This window comes from Castanea sativa, chromosome 9 (assembly GCF_040712315.1).
Source record: "Castanea sativa cultivar Marrone di Chiusa Pesio chromosome 9, ASM4071231v1".
Classification (NCBI taxonomy): domain Eukaryota; kingdom Viridiplantae; phylum Streptophyta; class Magnoliopsida; order Fagales; family Fagaceae; genus Castanea; species Castanea sativa.
In genome coordinates, this window is record NC_134021.1 from 7,330,054 (window position 1) to 7,340,784 (window position 10,731).

At 32.7% G+C, this 10,731-nt stretch overlaps 1 protein-coding gene across 1 annotated transcript; it reads right to left on the reverse strand.

The window, feature by feature from the left end:
- Positions 1-8,430: 8,430 nt before the first annotated feature.
- LOC142611247 (expansin-A4-like) lies at positions 8,431-10,378 on the reverse strand. Its single transcript, XM_075783305.1, has 3 exons — positions 10,148-10,378; positions 9,421-9,742; positions 8,431-9,040 (listed from the first exon to the last, which is right to left on the reverse strand). Exons 1-3 carry the CDS (start codon positions 10,359-10,361, stop codon positions 8,731-8,733), a joined length of 846 nt encoding a protein of 281 aa, XP_075639420.1. The 5' UTR covers positions 10,362-10,378; the 3' UTR covers positions 8,431-8,730.
- Positions 10,379-10,731: the final 353 nt, after the last annotated feature.

Below are 10,731 nucleotides of genomic sequence, written 5' to 3' on the forward strand. Positions count from 1 at the left end.
TGGTGGGCAAAGATTGGTCGTCGTAAAAAAAGAGAGATGGTTGCTCTGGCTTGCACTACTTATCGGAGTTGACACATTTGATTTTATAACATGCACAAGTCTGCCCATTGTTGAACAAAGCATTGCTCACTGCCACAGAACTATTGAGACCATAGCCTTCTCTCACTACATCTTCCCAACCATAATCTTCCCTTATAATCATTTATTTTTTTTCCAAAGTAATAATCAAAACTAATTTAATTGCAAACTTGTGTGTGGGTTCTTTTTTTTTTTTTTTTTTGGACAGTACCCAAGCAGAAGTAAAAATAAGGATTTTGGGCCCTTTATTTGTTGTTTGGTGGACTAGGCTTGGTTCACCGCAACTAAATGAGATTGATTACAAACTAAGTTGTGCGCAAGTTACATAAAACTCCTCAAGGCAAAATTGCAACTTCTCCTAATCAATAAAATACCATTATAGGTTTTAGTGTCATAAAATGACCATTTACTCTTACGAAATAAGTAAAATAATTATTCATAATATTCACAATGAGAAAGAGGTTGAAATAGAATATTTAAGGCTCATCTTTTATTGTGTAAACATTTAATATAGTTCATTTACTTGGTTCTCCGAGCGTGATGTCATGGTACCCCAAACGAGATGTCGTGGTTCCCAGGAGTATTAGGCCTGTAAGAACCTAGATTTCTAATTCTTTGAACTATACGATATTTTTCCATGCTTATTATGCAATGGAGTTTTGTCATTTCTCTTTACCTCTATAGGTCTTGCGTAAGAATACACTATACAATACACATATCTTCAAATAATTGTTAGTTTCTTAGATTAGGATATACATTCTAATACATATACATATATGTAAATGAATTTCATAAGAATGAGTTAGCCATGAGGATTGACCCCAATTCTCACAAACTTAGTGCTTTTGCACAAGGCTTGTGAGATTTGGAACTCAAGTCCAAGTAGCTTTGCTTGGGCATTGCCTTCCAAGATAATTTCCTTCTAAGATAGTTAGGTGAAGAGGATTTTGTGGGAGAGAGTGATATCAGATGTGTGCATGTTTTGGCATATGTTTCTTTGGAGGCTAACTGATATTTTGAATGATCTCAAGGATATGGGACAAATTTCTCCCCCTTAGCTCTCTTCTCTCCCTTGTTGGGCTCTTAAAGCTCTAAGAATTATCCTTTTGAATCTCTGAACTCTCCATTTTTTCCTCTGTTTGAATCCCCATCCCCCCCCCCCTTTTTGCCATGCTTTAGTGTTCCTTTTATAGTGGACATGGTCTGGTACCTCGAGTGAGGACGTCCCTGGTCTGCTGGGTAAACCATGTCCTCTAGAACCTGAAAAAGTGCATTAGACAGAGATTTAGCTTAATTAGAAAATTATAACTTAAAAAGGGCATTTGATTTTAACTATAAATGAAAGATTCCTTTTTGGAAAGTCAAAGGAGTGGGTGGGCTGCTCAATACAATGGATGACATCTTTAGTTGAAAGTGACAATTAAGAGGAAATTGTGGGGAGGTGTCATGCATATGGGGGAACTGAGTTTTCCATTGGTACATGCATTCCAAGCAAATATATGAACCAAGGGAAGCCTTCGGGATCCTCTTTTCATCAGAAATCAAGGTCCTAGGGCATTGATATTCTTCTTATCTTCTGGTCTGATCGAGATCCTTGTTGCATGTCCTCTGGCCTAACCAAGTCTAGGTCCTATTCTCTTTATTATTATTATTATTATTATTATTATTATTATTATTATTATTTCTTTCTTTTTCCTTCTTTTTGGGACTTTAGGCCTTCATAGTCCTTCTTAATTTCATGAATTGGACCTTCTTTTGTTAAGGCCCATGGTCTTTCCTTATTTTTCATGGAATGGGCTTTCTTGTGAAATTTTGATCCTCAACAACTTGTTAGAATGTCAATCAATTGTGAAGCAATGCTTGAACAAACCATGAATAGTTAGAAGTATAAGAGAAGAGAAAGCAACATTGGTTGTACCTGTGTTGGAAGACCTCACCACTTTCTTTTCCTCATATTCCGATTTGCTCAATTTAACATAGCCAACTCATGTTTTTGAAAATCTATTTTTGCTAAATTTATATTTAAGTAAAATAATTTTTTTTTTAAAAAGTCATCTAAAAACACCTTTGGTCTGACTCTAAGTCCTAACACCAAAGTTGATTATTTATTTATATTTTTAAATGTGGATAAATGCCCATATTCTATAAGAGCTAACAAAGAGAAAAAAGTTTTCTACCAAAAAAAAAAAAAAAAAAAGGAAAAGAAAGAAGCTAAAAAATGAGAGTTGTGTTATTTCTATTATTTTATTTTGAAAAAAAAAAATCCCGTGACAGGTAAGACAGCTCTCAAAAACATTGTTAATTCTTATTAATAGTACGAAGTGACATTTTTCTTCTCCAAAAAGTTGTATATTAAGCAATATGAAACTCCTATGATAATAAATTGTATTTTGCAGCAGTTCTAGTTACTATATAAAAAATAGAGGTGACATTTTTGTATTTTGTTTGCAAAACATCTTCATATAGGTATATTTTGATTTGGTAGATATTAATGAATGTATCAAGATAAGCAATGTATCAATTGTAGGCTATTTTTCTTCAATAAAAAGAAGTATAGGCTATCTAGAGTATTATGGGTCTAGGAAAATCCTCCCTTGTATCTAGCCTAAACACATTTCTATCCTGGGTATATGCATTCGTGAATGGGAATAGATTTGTTTATTTTAGGATTGATGCATTTATAGTTTTTTTTTTTTTTTTTAGTGTCTCTCATTTATCTCATATTTAGCTTGATAGATCATATTTCTACCATGAGTGGAGGCAATTAAATTTTGAATTAAGTATAATTTTGTTTATTTATGGGTTGATGCATTTATAGTTTTTTTTTTTTTTCCTAGTGTCTATTGTTAATCATTAGTTATAAATTAATTCTCAGTGTTGATACCTCATTTATGTGCGATGAAAACTCACCTACATTTTGCTTTATTTCAAATGCCAATTTATGACCTATCCAAAAGATGAACTTGCCATCAGAGAGGGACTCAAGGGGATTTTAGAAGGTGTTTGTTTGTTTAGACCTTTTAAACCAGATTTTTTAACCTAACAAACTAGCCAAGTGATTACTTATGTTAATTATTCAGATCTAGGTTAAACAATAATAAATCATATCATGCACAACAACAGAAAAGTAAATAACACAACGACATGATGACCCAGAAAAATAAATGAAACGAACCGTCTCAAAGTAAAAACCTAGGGAGGATTTGACCTAATTATCCTCAAGATAAAACAAATCCACTATAAGAGAATCGAAGTTTTTGCAATAAGATTTAACCATAAGTCTATTGCTACTTCAAGTAGTAACTTACTAACACGATCATGTGCAAGTTCCAGATCCACAGACTCTTTCTCTTCTTGGATTTACCACAACACAAGCACCCACACTTGTGACTTTGAAATCCCACTCAAAGGTTTTAGATCAGCTTCTCTTGTTGATCTTTGTAGCAGCAGCTAGGTTCTACCAACGTTTGATTGCAGATCTTGCTTCGGTAGACGCTTGTGTAGTTAGAAGGTATAATACCTCTCATATCTTACAAAAAGTAACACACAAGTCTTCCAAAAGTCTCCAAAACGTAGCTAGGGTTCCCCTTTTATATGTGGACATGTTAGATTGAAACCCTAAATGTTTTTGCAGGCTTGGGCCTTGTTTAAAATTTTGTAGAATTTGATTTCAGCGATTTTCAATCGATCGAATCTAATTTTCGATCAATCGAGCTTGGCAGATTCTAACTCTTCTTTTCTATAGTCAGCTCAGACTTGAAACTTGAAACTTGAAACATACACCTTTGAGCAATGCCTTATACATAGATTAGACATTTTTTTTCTCAGTTTGCCAACACAAATAAAATAGAATTCCAAACATTTAATCCTAAATCTTTAGAACCTAACAGAAGGGCTAGCGCCTAATTATAAGAAAAAAAAAGAATACAAGTATATTCTTTTCATTTTTATAGTTACCCCAAAACCTTAACCCCTCTCCTCTAAGATTATTAGCCCAGCCAGTCGAACCCAAAAACTAATTACAAACTAAATTCAGAAAAAAAAAAAAAAAAAAGTTAGAGAGTCATGACTTGAGAGAGACGAGTGAGACAGTTTTAGAAAATTTGAAATTTGTCCCAAAATATATATTATTGGTCCCCTTCCTTTAACAAAATTTACAAATTGACCTAACTCTTTTGCTTGTTGTCCCAAGAATAATAAGAAAACCTTTGGATCAACTAAAAGTACCCACAAATCACAAATCTAATCTAAACAAATCTAATTGTGCCAAAAACAACAAGAATAACCTTTAGACAAACCAAAATTATCAACTAATGGAGCAAAAAATCCAATCTAAACAAAAAAAGATTAAAAAAAAAATCACAAATCCTCAATTTTTACCCACTTCGATTTCTGTTGTCCTCTCAATTCTCATTCTTCCTTTACTCCACCAAGTCCTCGTTATTGATTGTGTTGGTCTCTCTCACTACTGTTCTTAGATTGCCTTTTTGTTTTTTCTATAAAATTTGGAAAAATTACACTTTACTACCTTAAACTATACCTCATATTACCCTTTGTGAGAGACGGTGTCCCTTAAAAAAAGAGATTTGGGTATCTTTTAGGGTACCTCTCTTTTTGGGTAAGTGGTATAGAGTCGCCACTTATTTTTTATGTACAAAAAATAAGAAAAACTGAATACAAAATTTTCATGACTGATTGTTCCATTCATTGATTGAATAAATAAAATACAAGTTTGAAAATTTGAACTTACATGGCTTTGGGTCCTAGTTACAATCTACCAAATATACATGGCCTTTTGGTCCTAGTTACAATCTACCCAAAATAAATAAATCTAAGTCTACTTAACCAAAAATCTAAATCTAGGGGCTAGGTTACGGAATGGAAAGATGTTAGGCACCCATTCCACCCAGACAAAGTTTGGTCTTCTAGACTTTTGTGACCAATATTCTATTTTATGCATGTTATGTATGATATGTTGAACATGTGAAATAAACTAATTACATAAAACCATTTATGAATATATCATCCTTTGTTTAAAAATTTAGATCTGTTTTAATGATTAGAAAAAATTGATTTTGAAAAATTAGATTTGTTTTTGTATGTTTAAAAAAAGAATGGTTTTTGAAGAGAAAATTCAGATCTGTTTTTGTATGAGTAAAAAAAGAATGATTTTTGAAGAGAAAATTCAGATCTGTTTTTTTAAGAGATAAAAAAAAAAAAAAAAAGTGGTTTTGAGTTTTGTAAAAGATCAAATCTATATTGATGATGATAAAAAAAAAAAATAGTTTTTATAACAGAAAAATCAGATCTGTTTTTGTATTTGAAAAAAATCAGATATGTTTCATTCGTAAAATTATTTCATGCTACATGACTCAAGCAAACAACAATTCATGATCTCTTTCTTTATTTCAAAAATCTGCATGCATTAAAAATAATCAAATCTGTATTTAAAAAGATACAAAATCCGTTTTTATTTAAAGAGAAAAGAAATTCAGATCTACATCTAAGGAAGATGTAGATCCATTTTGTTTTAAAGAAAAATTCAGATATACATCCAAGAAAGATGTAGATCTGTTTTGTTTTGAAAAAAAAGAGTTAATTGCATGCAAATCTTTAAAACTAAGAAACAAATTATAATAACAATGAAACAAGATCATATTTTCACAATCTACATCAACAAATCAAAAATGAATGTTTAAAAACAAGAGAGCATTTATCATTATGATTAGAGAAATATAAGAACAAAAGGGTTAGAGAATAACCTCTTGCATGAGCACACTTTGTTCTTGAAAGGATGTTTTAGGGTTTAAAGAAATTTGCTCAATTCTCTTTGAAATCTAAAAACTCTAATTTAAGCAGCAAAACTTAGAGAAGGGATTAGAAAATATGGGTGATTTGATAGCAAAAAACGTATGCCTCTCAAAGCGTAGCCAAAAGGTGCTGAATTATGAGGTTCAGTTTTTATTTATAGAGGTCAGAAATCCCTAAAAAATAGGTATAGACGACTAGGGTTTGAATCCGGACGCATCATTTTGCGAAAATGTTGAAAAGGGTGTGTATTATCGTCACTTGAAGGCCGTTGGGCCAAAGCCCATATGATGGCAATTTGGCACTTTCAAAGTGTGGTTCGGCACTCCAAAAGTGCCAAATTGGCCCTTGGATGCCGAATGCACTTTCGTGTTCAGATGCCAATTAGACTCTCTTTCTAGGGTTTTTTGGCCGATCCTTGTACCTAGACGCGTTTTCATCCTCTATCTATGATTTTTTATCTCTTTTTTGGATAATTCAGGATTTTTAAGAACAATTATCTTGAATCAATTATCTTGACCCATTATCTTGTGGATAAATCCCTTAAAATAGATCTTGATAAAGTTCAGATTATCCTCAATTTTATTGTTATCCAATCATCCATTTTATTCCTATGCATGCATCTCTATTTTAAACACTAATTATCGACCAATCACAAAATTATTTAATTAATTTTAATTACTTGACCAATCAAAATTAATTTAAATTCGTGTGTGGTCGACTCTTCCTAGACACAATACATATGGACCGTGCAAACTTGATGATGCGATATCTTTCAATCTGATGGTCCAATTTGAAAACTGAAAACACCGTTGTGACCGTTAGAATCTCAAGATCATTTCCATGATATGTAATGAATGACATTATGCATGTAATACAAAGACAAAATGATGTATGTAATGCAAGAACAGAATGATGCCTGAAATGCAAGAACAGAATGATGCATGAATGATTTTTTTTTAGTACATGAATGGTTATTCAAGTCATTTTCTTTGATTAAATCATGGGTGCAAAATCAAGCATCTACACCCTTTGCAGCCTAAACTTTTTGAATGCATGTTTTGCACCCTAAACAATAACTCTTGTTACACTTTGCACCCCAACGTTAACTTTGTTGTTAACTTGGATGGAAATTCAAAATTTAAGATGCAAAATGTAATTAGGAATATAGTTTAAGGTGGTAAAGTGTAATTTATCTTTTATTTTTAAAGAATTAAGAACATGAGTAATTAGGACTTTTCATATGGTGCCATATTTTTCCAATCAAGTTAACGCCAAACTTAATGTCGGGGTGTAAACAGTAAAGTGTAATAAAGATCGTAGTCTATGGTGCAAAATATGCATTTGAAAAGTTTAGGGTATAAAATGTAATCAAGGGTATAATATATAGAGTTAAAAAAAAAAAAAAAAAACCTCTATACATTACTTTCGTATTTGTGTGTTCTAATAAAGTATTATTGTTTCCTAAAAAAAAAATGGTATAATTTAAAATGGTAAAATGTAATTTCCCTCTAAAATTTTGACGGTTTGTTTAGATTTTTTATTTTTTATTTTTTATTTTTATACAAGATAGAATTTTACTTTAACTTAATCTATATTTAAATGTATGTGAAATTCCTTTTGAAGACTTGAATCCTAACTTTTGTCTCTCACACTTCACAAACACTTATATTTATGAAGTGAATATTGTACGATGAGTGCACATGGTTTGTTTAGAGTTTTAAACAGGAAAGAGATGATTAATTTTTGCTTGGCAGTGGGCTGGCCGTTGGCCAAGTCAAAGTGTCAATAGTCGGTGAATGTTGTGTGTGACCATTAATTAATCTTTGAGTGAGTAGGGGGTGCAGCGTGTGGCTGTGAATTTGTTGTATTAATAAATTAGTGTTAATTTATTTTGGCTTTTGGGGCCTTGTGAAATTAAATAGTTGTGTTAATAGATTCTCAAAAAAAAAAAAAAAGTTGTGTTAATAAATTAGTGCTAAGGTGAATGAGTGGAATATGTATATTATTGTGAAACTAGGGAACTTAATCAACATAATATAACAATTTTATTAACATTACATACATCCTAGCTTGGCCATTTGAGTTTAAATCCTGGTTCTGTTCTTGGCGGTCATACATAAGAATACGATTCTTTGGGATCCATGATTTGGACCCGAGGTGGACCTCGTTACTCGTTAGTTTTAATTTTAAGGTTTTCTAACAATTCCTTGCAACCAACCAACACAGTCATACTCATACCTATTTGTTTCTCAAAACAAAAAAAAAAACAAAAAAAAAAACGGTTATACGTATCATATATTATACGATAGTTCTAAGACTAATAAAATTTTGATTCCTTATACATATGTATATAACAAAATTCTGACCCCTTTTTTCTTTTCCCTTTAAGATAAGGTTGGCTAGCAAAGATTACAGAGTAATAGTTCAAACTAAAATTTAAGCAATCAGGCAAGAGGTGGAGAGAAAGACTGAGAACCAAACAAGCAAACATGTCCATTAATTTTTTTTTTTTAAATAAGCCTTGCCGCTAGTGTTTCTACCACCTTTAAATCAAACCCATTATTTAGGGATGAACTGAATACAGGTGATAGTATACATAATACGGTGTAAGCCACACTCATATTGGACCTATCACTCGCATAATCATCTATATTTATAGTTTTTCTTTTCTTACCTTTGTGGTAAGTCTAGAACCGCTACATTGAAATCTAAACAACACAATACAATAGAATAGAACGCCTCAAATGTACCATGAGGCACAACCTTTTCATAGCCAGCAAATATAAGAGACGCACCAAACTTTAAGCAATCAAGCAAGAAGATGTGGGGTTTTTATGTATTCTACTTGAAGTTCTTCCCTTCGAAAGTCTGACCAAACTGCCAGTTCTTGGGGGCAATGTGCCATGAGGTTGAGTATCTACCATCACTTGCTCTAACTCGGAAAGTCAGTGATTCTCCAACTAACATTGCATTTGTTTCCCACTTCTGACCCCAGCTTCGCTTCATTGGTGTCCATTTCAGTTTTTTGTTTCCCTTAACTTGCAAGCTTACCACATCTCCAGCTCCACCAACATTCCATACTGCGACTTGGGTGAAATAAGGATTTCCGGTTATGGTGAATCGAATTCCTCCTTGCTTTTTGCATGGAACCCTGCCATAAATATTATAATTCATCACACGTTTAAAAACCACTAAGCCAACCCTTTGGGGTTCAAGGAGAATCATATTAACATTACTAAATTACAAACTATAATTACGTTTTCATTTTTTGTCCCTATAATTTCAATTTTTTCATTTCACTCCTTTAATTTACATATCTAGTCTTTCCATTTTATCCATCCAAACAAATGTAAGTTATAGGTCTGAAATGAAAAAAAATTGGTATTACGTGAACAAAAAGTTCTTTCTTTGTCAAATTGATATGCACATGCCATTGAAAACGTTTACATATCTATTAATCATGATGTGGGTTCTATATTTCACTTTACAAAATTTTTACTAGTGTGATAAAGCATGAGAAAAGAATTGAACCTGCGGTATTGGACTGGAACAATGCCACCTCTGTACTCAGCAATCTTAAGGAATGCAGGCTCGGCTAAATCGAAATGTTCACGTGGTTCATTGCACCATCCTCCATTGTCACTTGATTGGTAGTAGTTTGGTGGGCACTGATTGGTCGCTGTAACAAAAAGAGATTGCTGCCCTCGTTTGCAAAATTGAGGGGAGTTGATACATTTGATTTCATAACATGCACCACAAGCCTGCCCATTGTTGAACAAAACATTGCTCACTGCTGCAGTACTATCGAGCCCATAGCCTTCTCTCACTACATCATCGTAACCACAAGCTCCCCCTATAATCAATTTTTTTTTTCAAAAATGTCAGTCGCAAAAATACATTAAAACAAATTTAATTGCAAATTTGTTAAAATGTTGAGCAATTTTGAAGCAATGCTTTTCTTTTTGAACAAATCAAGAGTCGTGAGAATTAATAAGACAACAATGAACTAGTGGACACATCCAAATTTTCTATGGAGCTTCAACGTCTATTTGAGTGGATTAAATAAACTTTTGGCTTTCTTACATTTTTTATACGCTAAAAATCTCATCCATTTTGAAAAGAAAATTTTGATGAATTCCAGAACAAATAATTGACTAGTTCTCATTAGTTTCCTTTCTTTTCATGCAAACAAAAGAAAAACCAAGCAATGGCAATTTGGGTTCTTAACATAAAACAAACAAGCATTCATAATTCATACCGAAGGATCCTGGGCCGCCTTCATAGAACGTTGCATGGGCCTGCTTCCACGGGCCAGGCTTGAACTTTGGCCTATGATGCTTGGGTAGAACTATACGATGATGGGCTCGTGATCCAACTGCATGGTGCACGCCATGGTGAAAAGTGGCATAGATATCAGGAACTGCAATGAGCAGCAACAATGAAACCAAGAGGACGCTCAATGGCAATGCCATGGGGTCAAAAAGAGGTAATTTGCTGGCTTTTTTTTTTTTTTTTTTTTCTTTCTCTTCTGTAGTTTTTTTTTTCTTTATAAGAAAACTTTTTTTTTTTGTTTTTGTTTTTTTAACTTAGATACTCACCAGGAACCGGGTATTTATGGTATCAAATTTTAGTTAATGTTTGTTACCCCAAATTTGGCTAAACGATAATTTGGTAGGATGGTATTTAATCTTTTGAGAAAATGGTAGGATGGTATTTAACAGGGCAGTTTTAATAGTAGATGATGTTTGTCCTTCGCCATTCCTCATGAACAGAAATAAAAACGCGCTATACTTTTGTAACAACTTTCTCCTCAAAATAGTCTGTTCCTCGAATTTCTTTTTT

What these genes read in the sequence shown, in the direction of transcription:
- LOC142611247 (XM_075783305.1), bottom strand. Translation starts at nt 10,361, where the DNA reads ATGGCATTGCCATTGAGCGTCCTCTTGGTTTCATTGTTGCTGCTCATT. An exon ending in AGGCGGCCCAGGATCCTTCG is followed by an intron (nt 9,743 to 10,147) that starts GTATGAATTATG and finishes AATTGATTATAG; the next exon opens with GGGGAGCTTGTGGTTACGAT. An exon ending in GTTCCAGTCCAATACCGCAG is followed by an intron (nt 9,041 to 9,420) that starts GTTCAATTCTTT and finishes TATTTATGGCAG; the next exon opens with GGTTCCATGCAAAAAGCAAG.